The sequence below is a fragment of the Colias philodice genome, chromosome 9 (assembly GCF_061535455.1).
Source record: "Colias philodice isolate Cphi_HAF_F1 chromosome 9, ilColPhil1 Martin Lab GWU primary, whole genome shotgun sequence".
Lineage (NCBI taxonomy): Eukaryota > Metazoa > Arthropoda > Insecta > Lepidoptera > Pieridae > Colias > Colias philodice.
This window is the reverse complement of record NC_143094.1, coordinates 1,616,911-1,631,979: the sequence shown is the minus strand read 5'-3', so window position 1 is coordinate 1,631,979 and position 15,069 is coordinate 1,616,911. Positions and strand designations below refer to the sequence as shown.

The 15,069-nt window shown below is 31.7% G+C and overlaps 2 protein-coding genes across 2 annotated transcripts in view; one reads left to right on the top strand and one right to left on the bottom strand.

Annotated features, from left to right (window-relative positions):
* Git (ARF GTPase-activating protein GIT1) overlaps positions 1 to 15,069 on the bottom strand; it is a 109,881-nt gene that overhangs the window by 9,944 nt on the left and 84,868 nt on the right. The window lies entirely within an intron of this gene.
* LOC149485612 (uncharacterized) lies at positions 9,658 to 11,566 on the top strand. Its single transcript, XM_089698861.1, has one exon. It carries the CDS (start codon positions 9,823 to 9,825, stop codon positions 10,516 to 10,518), a length of 696 nt encoding a protein of 231 aa, XP_089554987.1. The 5' UTR covers positions 9,658 to 9,822; the 3' UTR covers positions 10,519 to 11,566.

Genomic DNA, 15,069 nt, shown 5'->3' with positions numbered 1-15,069 from the left:
TGAGCTACGTCATTTTCGATTGAAAGAATAGCAAGTAGACTAGAGTAGATAATTTTTGAAACAAAAAAAAAATCGCAGTCGGATGAAACCCATTAGAAAAGGAGCGGAATATGATAAAAATCTAAGGAAAAATAAATTACGGTCAATCCGAGTTCGGGAAGCGGGAGGGGGGAGCTTTTAAGAGAAAAAAATGGTTTCTCTCGATTTCCGACAAAACTACAAGTCCTACAGAAAAAAGTTCAATGGCAAAGTTGTAGGTAATTAAAAGTTCTACAACTTTTGTATTCACAATTTTTTCACATTACCTCAAAATTTTGGTGAAAATCTCTACTTTCATATGGTGTAAAAAAAAACAAACACCACCATAGTAAATGTTCTCAGGAAATGCATACAAACAGTGTGAAAATTAGCTTTTACTAAATCAGGCACACTTATCGAACTCTATATCTTCTCTTGTATCGGCTTTTCGGTAATATTTCAAAAGAAAAATAATTATCTGTTCTAAGTTTAATATTTTACAGCATATTCAAAAGCAAAATGATGTCGATAAAAACATTTCAGGTAGTTCGAGAAGTGTGCCTGATTTAGTAAAAGCTAATTTTCACACTGTTTGTATGCATTTCCTGAGAACATTTACTATGGTGGTGTTTGTTTTTTTTTACACCATATGAAAGTAGAGATTTCAATGAATAAAAGGCACCCCAAGTTTTTGAAAAAAGCTGATATTTTGACGGGTGACTTTTCGATTGAAAATTAGGTTGTTTTTTTGGTATTAATTCAAAATAAGGCGAAATAATAAATATTTTCAATCAAATAAATTACAGTGTATTTGGGACATAATAAAGTAAGTTTCCACCAAATATCGTAGGAAAAAAAAATAAAATTTGAAGTAGATAAAAATAAAAGACCAAAAACTTGGTTTTTTGAATTTTTCACCTAAATTTTTAGGTTATGTGAAAAAATTGTGAATACAAAAGTTGTAGAACTTTTAATTACCTACAACTTTGCCATTGAACTTTTTTCTATAGGACTTATAGTTTTGTCGGAAATCAGGAGAAACCATTTTTTTCTCTTAAAAGCTCCCCCCTCCCACTTCCCGAACTCGGATTGACCGTAATTTATTTTTCCTTTTATTTTCATCACATTCCCCTCCTTTTTTAATGGGTTTCATCCGACTGCGATTTTTTTTATCTTTACATTATTTTTAAAGGCTTCTACCCCAGTCTAAAGGGCTAAAAGCCGATCTTGTGTCATCGAATTCCTCAAATATGTTTTAATAATTTTAAGCCTCGAAAAACTCCTTTCAACGCAACTGTCACACTCACAGGTGTGGTGGCAATAATTCTCAGGACTATTTCGATAGTGGGGTAAACTTCAGTTAATTTGTTTTCTATTATGTATTTCAGCACCGAGATAATATCGTCGTTTCCTTCATACACACGTACACATACTCAGTACACGCACACATTTTAATTTTTTTAAATTTGCTTGGGTGGGTTGTTGCTTGTTGCGCGAGGCCCCTGCAAGAGCGAGGCCCCGGGCGATTGCCCCGTTCGCCACCCCCTAAGGCCGCCGCTGCGAATTGTGTAGGTATTATATTTTTGTGTTATTTTATTTTATTTTTCATTATATTAAACTAAACAATACTGTTTTTCATTTATAAGCTTAAGATGTTTCATTTTTATATTTTTGGTAATAATGCCGCCATAAAATAAAAATATTTTACACTAAAATTATTTTGACTTTTTAAAATAAAATACGTAATTCGGAACACGATGAAGTGTCACAGGAATCATCATAGGTGAAAAGGACTATAGGAGGAGCCCCGGAGTGGCGGGAGGGGGGAAAAGGTCCAGTTTTTCATTTTTCGCTTAAATCTCAAAAACGGTACATGTTAGAGAAAAACTTTCAAGGAAAAGTTGAAAGGCCATAAAATTATCTACAAGTTGTACCTAAATCATTTTTTCCTATATCCTACCGTTTCTGAGTAACACGCAGTAAAAAATGATTTTGGCTCAAACAATTTCCCCATACTACATACCCATGTTTATCACATCAATCGATCAAAAAATATTTCTTTCTTCCAAAAAACTCAAATGTGCAACTTGTGACCGGTACTGATAGATTGCTCTTAATTAGGTCTATAATTGGTAAAATAAACACATTCCTCCATGGAAGCCTTTAGGAGGAATCGATTGTCAAAATATTATAGGTAGTTTGAGTTACTGAACTTGATCTTTTTATTTTTTTCTTCCAAAAAACTCAAAAGTGCAACTTGTGACCGCTACAGATAGATTGCTCATAATTAGGTCTATCATTGATAAAAATACCAGATCCCACCACGGAGGCCTTTACGGGGAATTGGATTTTATTAGGGTAGTTACGATACTTGAACTTTTTATTTTTTTTCTTCCAATAAAACTCAAATGTGCAACTTGTGACCGGTACTGATAGATTCAACATTCGCATTCATAATATTAGAAAGTGTATCATACAAAACACACCACAAATTTATTTATAATACATTTTTAAGAGTTTTAATTTTAAAGTTAAATAAATAATTTGTTAAAATATAGTTCTTCTAGTAAACTTTATATCGAGTACAGCGTTGGTCAGGTCACATCACTACGATCACGTGGCGGCAGTGAGGCGCGCGAGCGAGCCTGTGCGTGTCCGCCACCCACCTCCCCTCTACCCCGCGATGCTAGATTTATTTTCATAAAAATAAGTATAACAATCGACTTACTGATGAAATGTGATACTGGATTTCAATTTTGTGTATTTTCTAGTATCGTTTTTGCAAGATAGAACTGCACATTTCACCATGTTTATTGGTAAATATGAAAAAAATTCAAGAGCAATAGTCCATTGAATGAGTCCCTCCACGGGGGGTCTAGAATGCGTGAGTTAGTAACGTAAGATGTTTCTTCGCAAACATGTCAAGAGTCCCTAGGTAATAAACATACTAAAACCCCGGGACACTAGGAGGAGCCCCGGAGTGGGGGGAGGGGGGAATGGGTCCATTTTTTCATTTTTCGCTTAAATCTCAAAAACTGTACATGTTAGAGAAAAACTTTCAAGGAAAAGTTGAAAGGCCATAAAATTATCTACAAGTTGTACCTAAATCATTTTTTCATATATCCTACCGTTTCTGAGTTACACACAGTAAAAAATGATTTTGGCTCAAACAATTTCCCCATATTACATACCCATGTTTATCACATCAATCGATCAAATATGTGTACATAGTGTAAATGTAAAGTATGTAATGTTACGATATTATATTTTAATCGCTAAATTGATTTTGAAGATTTTGATAGTAGAATGGATAAAATTAAATAAAAAAATTATTAATGTTATTTATTTTATTATCATTTTAAATTATTAATTATTTCTTATTTTTTTTTTAAATTTTATAACATTATTATTATTGTTTGATTTATTATTAAAGAAATAGCACTAAACCCGATCTTTTTTTATTAACTTTATTATTTAAAAAGTACTCACGTTTTTCTGATATTCCAATTAAATGGAATAAACAAACTTTATTCAGTTGGTAAACAAATTTAAAATTATATATTTAAACTTTATTCATACATTTCTTCTTTAATAACATATATTGAACATAAAATTTACATATGATACATTTTTATTTACATAACTTATCGATAGCTCAACACGCAATTGATATCTACCCATCCCTATTGGTCACACACACATCTATAAAGTATCTATAGCTCATCTGCCAACGATTAGTCCATTGAAAAGTTACATTTGGGGTTGCGTTTTTTAGAGGACGCAATTTTATTTTTTTGATGTGTAGGGGGAGTCAGTGTGAAGCTATCACCAAGTTTGTGGGGTCGCCACCCTTGTCCCTTGCCCCATAGCGGTTGAAATGGTTTATACGACATATCTCTTAAACTATTTATCTGATAAAAAATTTTTTTAGCATTATTTGTTGCAAATTAAATTCTCTACAACTTTGGCCCAGCAACTTTTTGTCGTAGAACTATAAATAAAAAAATTATAAGCGAAAATGTTCAGAAATTAGAGCTATTTATATTTTTCAACAAAACTTTTTTTAATCATTTTACGAAGAAATGATATCAGACCATTTTTGTAGATTGTTTTTCGAGGAATAACTTTTATAAACAACATTTTTTCATTAAGTAAATAGATAAGGTTTTACAGCGCTCCGAAGTAAGTACTATTTTTCAGTACCCTTAACTATACAGTATACATATATTATGTGTGTACTTAATTATTTGTTATCAGTAATAGTTTTTTTTTTGCTATTATACTATTTTTAATAATTAATTTTGCAATATGTATTAGTAATTATTGAATATTTTCTCCACCACCCAGGAGGTAGAGTCTGGAAGCGCGTTTTTTTTAAGTCGAAAAGCAGGTCTGAAATGTTCTGCAGTGTGCTTCCATTGTTCTGGAGTCTGGGGAAAGAGCCAATAGCCAATATACGTATAGTAAAGAGTACTGCAAAATAGTCTCTTCAGAGCGCTGTAAAACCTTAGCTATTAACGTACTGAAAAAATGTTATAGATAAAAGTTGTTTCTCGTAAAACAATCTACAAAAATGGTCTGATATCATTTCTTCGTAAAATGATAAAAAAAGTTTTATGGAAAAATATAAATGGCTCTTATTTCAGAACATTTTCGCTTATAACTTTTTTATTTATAGTTCTACGACAAAAAGTTGCTGGACCAAAGTTGTAGAGAATTTAATTTGCAACAAATAATCTTACGATATTTTTTTATCAGATAAATAGTTTAAGAGATATATCGTAAATTGCACAATATACAGATACATACAGTAAGGAAACTTCATACAAAATGTTCGAAATGGCTCCCCCCCCATCAAGCGTGTTTACAAGGCTATTGAGGGGGATCGATAGTAGCGGGTGACACATCCACAGATTTTGAATATAGTATGGAAAAAAGTTTAAAGTGATGTCAATTCACATTAAATAAATATCGATTGTTTCAGTTTGTATCCCTTTCAATAAATATATTTGTAAATACCATATCTGACTAGAAGTTAAAAAGAGACTATTTTTTAATTTCTATAGATATGGCAGTATGAGTTTTATATTATGTTGACATATTTTCTATCAAAATGATAGCTACAAATAGTACCTATTAGGAGTCCAGTCTGTTTAAAGATCGCATCTATTTTTTACGCAATCTAGAAGAGCACGAAAATATAAAAAAAGGAAACCTTAAAAAAATCTTGTTTAAATTTATGTGCATAATAGGCATGACGACAGTATCCATAAATGATCGAATTAGTGTTTTTAAGGGAAAATTTATAATAAATAAATTAAAAATAGTCACTTAGAAATAGTAAAAACATTAAGATTAATGAGATTATCAATAAAATAAAACATTGAAATTCTGCAGTCGGCCATCTTGACTGAAACACGCGTGACGTCACGTCTATGTAAACAGCTTCGCGTCAGGTATATTTTGTTGTTATGAATATGTTGAGAATCGCATTTTTATTTATTTTCTATTTTTTAACGTATGCTTTATCGACTCAGAACAGAAATATAATTGCGAATTCACGAATATGTGGTTCGGGTTTCTCTCCGTCCAATTTATACAATCATTTCATATTATTTTCTCTTTAATACTTTTTTTGGGTATTATTTTTATGTAGATTCACATTGCAATACTGCACACCACTTATAAACTTTGAAATTAGATTCTATAATACTTAATAATTAAATATTTGTTTAATTTTGCTTCGCTATGCATACAGATAATTACGTATTTACGTAATAGTGACGTCACGCCTACGCCATGACACCTGTGAGCTGTTTTGTCACAGTTAATAAATATTTTTTGAAAAATAGCTTTTATCTTCGCTAAATTTAAGTATATTAGCGAAATATAGGGTTTTTCTTGTTTAATAAACGTATACACACATTATGGAAGAGGTTTTGAAAATCTTTCGTCATGCCTATTACGTAAATATTAGGGAAGAAAAAGATAGATATTATAATTATTGTATTTTTATCGATACGTGGCGTCTCCACTTTGTCAAGCACTAAGCCTGTCAAACTATTTTCTTTTTCTTCCTAAAACAAAAAGGTAGAGGTTCTATGCTCGTATAATAATAATTTTAATTTATTTTTGCATATTTTGTGTTTTTTAATTTAATTTAATTTATCGTTTTAAAAATAATTTAGTAGGTATACCTACATACAAGTATTGTAAATTCTGGTTTAAAATAATTATTGAATATATGTATAATACAAATATCAAGCACTAGCGGTCCGCCCCGGCTTCGCCCGTGGTTACATATTTACGTTTTCTCTGCATAAAAACCATCCTCGTACTTCAAGGAATATAATAAAAAAAGAATTATCGAAATCGGTTCAGCCGTTCTCGAGTTATGCGCTTACCAACACATTTTGCGATTCATTTTTATATATAAGATTATAAATAATTTAGGTACATTAAATAGCCTTCGGCGTCCATAACAAAACTAGATTTCGAAATATAGAACTGATAAAAACGTAGGTATTTACTTTTACAAGCTGTATTAATTCGGATTGTTTCTTCTTGTAAATTCATATTTAGGCTACACCATTTTTGTATTTTAACGGGTTTTAATCTCCAAATTACCACAAAATCAACTGTGAAAAAAAGCAAACAGAAATATACAGGCCGAATTGATAACCTTCTCCTTTATTTTTCAAGTCGGTTAAATATCAAAAAGTAACAGCCCTATAGCTATACGTCATAATTTCATGGGGGGGGCTTAGTTTCCTAAGAGCATCTACAGACGCTCCGATTTGGTTGGTGCCAACCATATCGGAACCGACAAGGCAACCATTCCAACATTGCTACAGATTGTCCGACGGTTGGCCTTCCAGCTGTCAGTTGACCATAGAGTAATATGTCAGTTGACCATAGTACGAAGAGAATGGGCTAAATTCTACTATAGAAATAGAGAAAATTACAGTCATATGCGGCTCTTACAACTTATTTTTTAAGGTTTTTAATGTAGCCGCACTGTCAATTTTTTTTAATACTTCTAACATAATAAAATACGCTTGATTTCTGGCATCTCTATTTGCGTAATCTTTGTTACTTAAGTCCCACAAACAGGGAAAGTCTTTATATAGTTCCAGCAATTTTATTAATATGTCACGTTCGGTGACCGTAACTCCCTCGGCATTCATGTTGACGTCCTACACCGGCGGCGTTGCGAATGTGAATGAGCCAATTACCTATATTACTCTATGGAATGAGCCGATTTGGTCGGAACAAAGCTTCCAGACGTTCCAATTTGGTTGGATCGGATAGGAAGTTGGTTTGGTCGGTACCGCCGGCGCATCCGACCACGTCAAACCAATATTAATAATAATTATGTCGGACCGACCGCTCTCTACACTTTCCGATTTGGTCGTGGTCGGATGGTTGGCACCAACCAAATCGGAGCGTCTGTAGATGCTATAACTGTATGTACGTAGTATATATCTGTCAACTGTGTAAATTGCGTCCTCTAAAAAACGCAAGGTTAGGCCAAAAAAATGTAACATTTCAATGGACTAGATCCGCACTAAGCAATTTGTGCAATACACGCGCTCTATACCATTGTAATTTGTAATATGTAATCTAAGTTCAAAACATTGCTGACGCGTGCCTTTTGTAGCATTTTATTTGACCAAAGATATTTAATATCTACCATTTAATTAGAAACAATTTACTTCTAAAATTTATTAGTACCTACTTTCAGAATAATTATAACATAACTAGTGGATTTGTGTTGCTTTTGTGATAGATATAGTGATATATTCCCATATTCCCTGAGGAATCGATATTTGTGGTAACTCTTCATAAATAATTTATAAGGCTGTGGTACAGTCATATAAAAGAAGCATAAATATCTTATACACTGGAGATTTCGGTATGAACATTTGACGTGTAACAAGAAAATATTGCCCAGTTGTTGTGTTTTATCACTTTCACACCTAACTTGGTATTGCCACTGTTAATACGAAGTTTTCCTAAGGCTACTATGTATGCTGTAATATTCTGTGCAAAAGGTTAGTTTTTGTACATGAGTTTGTTGATAAATTGCCAACAACGTCATTCAGAAGCATTGTTGGATGAGACAATTATTATTTATGCTAAATAAAATAAGTATCTGAACCAATTATTAAAAAGCGATACTCCCTGATTATGGGTAGTTTTACCATAGTAAAATTGTAGCAACTCTCACTTTGACAATATGGCATAAGTGTCAAAAAAATTGCGTCGCTTCGAATATTTAAGTTAATATTGTTGCGTATTTAATAAATATTTTCCGAATATAAATAATGTATTGCATTGTGAAAAATTGCAGAAGTTTTTGGACACCAAATTCTGGCATAAAATTTCACAGGCAAGTGTTTATTTACGCTATTTACAATATTCCTCAATACTCATGCATTTACCTGTTTAGAATCATTTTCATGGCAAAAATCGTCAATTTTATCATCATTTTAGTAATCAATCATGCCAAATATCTTCTATCTATCTTCTATTCCTAATAATTTCATCATTTTTCAATAAACCAATTTAACAAGTAAGGTAACCATGATGACGAGTTTTTACGGATAGCGAAGAGAAAATATTGTAATAGTTAACAAAATTATGATGAACATTTAGAACACCATTTCAAAGATTTTTATACTAGTAGGTAATGAAACAACGCACGACAGCGATATTGCACTCACATGTGGTTTTATGTTTGTTCTTCTTTAACATAGAAATTAATAGTTCTTTTAACTTACCAATTTTTTTTTGTTTTACTTATTTCAGCTTTCCAAGAAATAAATGGCTGTCCATAGTGCCTATCAAGGGTAAAATTTATCAACATGCCAGAATATGCAGTTTGCATTTTAAGCCTGAGGATTACGGTCCAGAAAAAAATACCTTCTGAAAAGTGCTATACCTTTTTATTTATCACATTCTTGTTACTGCGTCTCAACTGTGGATAAAGTAATTTTAATTATATTATAATTAACCACCATGAAACCATTAGTAACCGTAAGTACAGCTCCTGAAAGACATACGAATTTCTGAGAACTGTAATATCGTTACCACACATCAACACTAGCGATGCAACTCTCCCTTTGGAATATTGAAAAGTTTTAGACTGAAGCTTGAGTAACCAAAACGATGTTTTAATGTATGTAGCACTCATTTTAATTAAAAAATCGTAGTATGAGATCAAAAGTTATCAAGCGTTATTTAAAACTATCATTCTCTACCAATTAAAAAGGTATGTATAGTTGACCAGTAATATTATAATATAAATACTGTTAAAAATATATGTCGTTATTATTTATAGACCATGATTTTTAGTTTTTTTTATTTAGAAAAATCCTGAATATACAAACCAGTGTGGTCACCCACAGAAAGAGACAAAAAACAACACTGACGTCATTCAAGGTTATATTTTCTTGTGACAAGTTAATGGTCATAGTGCAATCTCCAGTGTATTAGATATAAGCTTCTTGGTCATATATTATAGTCTTTATCTATTCTATATTTTTAGATTGTCAACTGACAACTTGTAAATTTTTTACTTGACACTGGCAAATAGTCATTTAACTTCTTGTTCTTGCCATTAAAAAAAAAAACTTGTCAATTAACTGTCTGTGAGATTGTTGGTCGTCAATTGTGGTCTATTGGTGTTATTTATGTTTTTTACCACATTTATTTATTTTTGACCTTTTTAATTTAATTCCTTTAATTTCGTTTAAACTCAAACTATGATTCTTTGGATACCTCTCTCAGTGAACAATCAATATGGGTGACCTGAGTGCCTCTGATTGTTCCTGGAAGAAAATGGTCTTATCGAAGTCCGAAAATAAATGGAGTTCTATGATCAAATCTGAATCAATAAGAACAGTTGAACAGACGATGAACACTAACAGTTTCTCTTTAAACGGCGATGCGTGTAATTTTCCTACTGTAAAAGTAGAGAGAGATGAGGATACTTCAATGGAAAACTATGAATTTAGCATTGAAGGAGATGCCTCTGTTAGTGCTGAAGATGATCCCTTGATGACCGATAATTCGGATGTAATATCCGGATGTAGTACTGAAGCCAAGTCGGTGCGGGTCGGTAGACGAATTTCAGGCCCTAAAAATGAGACTCCTGAAGAGCGTACAGTTCGTCTAGCCAGGATGTCAGCATATGCTGCTCGTAGACTTGCAAATGAAACTCCAGAGCAACGGGCTGTGCGTCTCAAACGCATGTCAGAATATGCAGCTAAGCGCCTTGCAACAGAGTCAAGTGACCAGAGAGCTAAAAGATTGGCAAGAATGTCTGCTTATGCTGCACGCCGACTTGCTAATGAGACAACTGAGCAAAGAGAAGCTAGACTAGCTAGAATGTCTGCTTATGCTGCTCGGAGACAAGCCATGAAGAAAGCTACAGCTGCTATTAAAAATATATCCAATCTTTCTGATTCTGTTTATGAAGGATCTAACCAGAGTTAATATTATTACACAAGAACTCAATCCATTTAATAATAGCATAAAATTATTTTTTATACATGGATTTGATTTATATATAAAATTTTTGTGGACTTAGAGAGTTGGTCATAGGCCATAGGGCATAATCATAGAAATCTAAATAACAAGACACATAGAAGTGCTATAATGTCATAATTCGTATGAAAACCGCTGTCGCCAAAATCAACACATTTAAACCGATAGCTAAACAATACACACAAGTAAACTATGTCTTTTATTGGACAACTTGATTTTAGTGAAAACTAACTTAAATATTAAATTAAGCTTTTTAATATGTATCCTAACGCACGAATTTACGGTTTATTTTAGAATAACATCCCTAAGTATATCAGACGTTTTGTTTCTTTTTGCTCCAATAAGGTTGAAACTGTGTCATTCATTGTTATTTCGATTACTATGGTGACACTCGTAATACTTGTAAATATTCTATAATTTTAAGGAAAAACGGCATTATTTCTAAAAAAAAATATTTACCGATGAAATATTATTCCTTTATTAGTATAATTACAACTTGTGGAAGAATTTCCGCAATGGGAAATGCTGAAACACACCATGTTTACACACATACGTCTCCATAGCAACTGAACTGTGACGAACACACTGGTGATGTGAAAGTCACCTGAGTGGCGACAAGGTCACGCGCGCTTACGACTTCTAGTGTCTTGTTATTTAGATTTCTATGGGCATAATATATACGCATTCTGTTTAACCATGATATATATTATTGATATGGACTATTTATAAGCAGAAGAATATTTTTGTGTAATTCGTTAATTTTATATTTACAAGGCTGCCAACCGCTAAGCAATAATACCACTATTTTTATCCGCAATACATTTTTATAACCAAGTCTTAAATATAAATAAATGCAATAAATATATAATAAAATTTAAAATTTGATAGTTGGTTGCCTTACATAATTAATAAAAAATGTAAATAGTATTTTTCATTTTGTATATAATATACACAAAGCACATATGCCTTAAGCTTAGTAATAAAAGTTTGAAATTTTTGAGTGACTTTTTTATTTATATTTATATCAAAAGGTTGATAGGCCTGAAACCAAATCAATTAAATTAGTAGTCCTAAATACTACTGGCGCCATTTCATTGGTCTTTAAGTATTACGGTAGGTATACAACAAGCCGCGAGATAAAAACCAATGAAAGTTACAAGTCAATACTCAATATAGAGCAGGCTCCAAGGAGATGTTCGTTTGCAAAAATAGCGGACCTAAATCTGACTTCTGATATATATTGTATAGATCCCAGACATCCTATAAACAGACGCTGCTAACCAGTTTTGTGGTCCCCCTCCCCCCACCCCGGTAATTAAATATGGCATACAAAGAAAAAAATAAAAATTTCCAAAACATTCCGTGTGGGGTATCAAACGAAAGAGCTTATTGAGTAGATCACGAATATATAGCATACTATAACATTTCTTACACTTTCTCTATGATTTTTTTAGAAAATTTACGAAAATGGTCCATTTTTGAGTTAACTTTAAACCACTATAGATTGAAAACTCATGAATATATTTTTTAAATTATTATTTTAAATAATTAACAATAGTCCATTGTTTACGATTCAATAGTTAAATAGTTATAAAACAGTGAAATAGTTGCATGGGGGAGTGGGGGGAGCATTCAAAAATGGCGAGTATATTTTCAAGTTTATGCCAGAAATAAAGGTCTTATACAAAAATATCGGTGTCAGGGCTTAGAATAATTGTCTCTGCACTGTCGTTGTGTTTGACAGAATGAAAAATATGGCAGAACATTCTTGAATCAGCCTCTTAACTTCATCAGCTGTGTTCATCAGCCTCTTCTAAACTTGAAAATATACTCGCCATCTTTGAATGCACTCCCCACTCCCCCATGCAACTATTTCACTGTACGAACTATTGAATCGTTAACAATGGACTATTGTTAATTATTTAAAATAATAATTTAAAAAATATATTCATGAGTTTTCAACCTAAAGTGGTTTAAAGTTAACTCAAAAATGGACCATTTTCGTAAATTTTCTAAAAAATCATAGAGAAAGTGTAAGAAATGTTATAGTATGCTATATATTCGTGATCTACTCAATAAGCTCTTTCATTTGATACCCCACACGGCATGTTTTGGAAATTTTTCTTTTTTTCTTTGTATGCCATATTTAATTACCGGGGTGGGGGGAGGGGGACCACAAAACTGATTGGCAACATCTGTTTATAGGATGTCTGGGATCTATACAATATATATCAGAAGTCAGATTTAGGTCCGCTATTTTTGCAAACGAACATCTCCTTGGAGCCTGCTCTACGGTGTACCGTCACCGTCGCATGCGATTTAGAAATCTCCCAACCCCGCATGCGTACATATCTATAATAAAATTGCGCCTACATATTATAATTTATAAATGCAACTTTAAATAATTTGGAAAATCCAAAAGTGCACGCCTCATAATTTTTTTTTAATAAATATTTATTAATTATTATTTTTGTTTATTTAATAACAATTAAACCACATCGAATCAGACCCTGAAAAATGAAAGGGTTCTATTCCTGAGCATACTCAAGCGTAAGAGAAAAAAAAAGACTCGATTAGTAAAGTATTTCGGTCGCTATCGTGTTAACAAGAAAAAGGATCCGCACATACAGACACACGGACGTCCAAGACAGAACTTTTTTAAACTGTTCTTTAACTAGTTTAAATAACAAAAATGACATCAAAAATATCATGAACGTTAAAAATAGTGTTTTTTCTTAATATGTGTGTGTATGTATTATCTTACAAGTGCAATGTATGATACATACAGACATTTTAAGTTTGAAAAATCAGATGTTTTGCGCGAAGTGACAGTAGTACCCACCTCAACGCTTCGCTTATGAGGCGTGCAAAAAGCCACTGTCACAAATACATGAACATTTCATCTTACTATGTAAATAATATGCACAAAATTTTACGTAACGAATTAAGTCTACTTATACAATCTTTTATGTATTCTTAGTGCATGGGGTTGGTTGGGGTGAAATAAAGAATACCAAATTAAATTCATATTTATCACCGTTTATTTAAATATAGACATAGCTAGGTACTTACAATGTTGAGATTCACTGAAGTCAAGGAATGATACATTTTATCAGTCGAGAGAGTAAAGTTTAAAAAAATTACATTTTTAGATACTATTCTTCGTAATAATTATGATGAAACTTACGCTAAAATTTCAACACAGCTACAGTATTTGAAAAAGATGCGGATACTGATAGTAGTTAATAGTCGTTTGTCGATTATTTTATGATACAATTTTTATTAATAAGTAGGCTATAGATTTTGTATAATATTCTGATAATCTGTAGATTTTATATACATACTTACTATTCTTAAAATAAAAAATCTAATCGCATCGTAGATTTCTCAAATAACAATGTAATCTGATGCAATAAATTGGTAATTTGTTTTAATGAGTCATAATCATAATAAGAGTACTGGCGTGTTTTTACAGAGTTCATTGGTAAAATTTAAATATTGATATTGACGATTGATAAGTATTTTTATCTACCGCATTGTTAAATAATGAAAAGAAATAATATTTTATAACTATACACAAATTAGCCTTAACTTTAATAAACTTTCTAATAAAATTAACCTAGTTACTTAATTTGCTATAGCCTACCTATATAAATTTAAAAAAATGTGTGCGTGTACTAGTGTACACACGTAAGAAGTGAAACTTCTTTATGACCTTATTTTTCAAAAAATAATTTACTAAGTTTAAGCAACTTTAAAGAAATACGTCGAATCAAAGATGGCGCGTAACGGAAAAATGTCACGCGTAACGAAAAAATGTTACACTAAATTTTTTTCCAACCCCGATAAAGAAGTTTCACTTCAAAAATATTTGTTATTTTAATACTTTTTAATTACAACACCATTATAGCAAATGAGTGTTTATAAAATAACATATAACATTGTGATGACGATTTCTCAATAAACAGAAAAATAAGATTAAATGCTTAATTAATTTGTGGTGATGAAAACCACAGGGTTATTTCTTGGGTATTTCAACATATACATATTTTGATAAAAGAAACCCAGTTTGATAATATAAGTGTTATCTCAGAGTCATGATGTTATTAAGAGCTGCTCTAACAACTCTGAAGCCATCGCATTTTGCAGAATATATTTTACAATACTAGTTTAAATAAATCATTATTTAAATAAATATTTTTTACAACACATTAAACCGTCTTCAAATTGTCATAGCTTATAGAAAAAGAATCATCAAAATCGATTCACCCAGTCCAAAGTTCTAGGATACCATACCCGTCATGAGAACCTCCTCCTTTTTTGAAGTCGGTTGTAAAATAATTTCTCTACGTCTTTCCATAAAAAAAATAACAATAATGGGAACATAATGTTGTGATGTAGAATTGTACACCAATGAGCCCATTTTCAAATTACTATATGCTGTTAATCTTATGAGAATTTTCTGTGATGCTGCACTATTTTGGGAAAATAACATTTCTA

What these genes read in the sequence shown, in the direction of transcription:
- LOC149485612 (XM_089698861.1), top strand. Translation starts at nt 9,823, where the DNA reads ATGGGTGACCTGAGTGCCTCTGATTGTTCCTGGAAGAAAATGGTCTTA.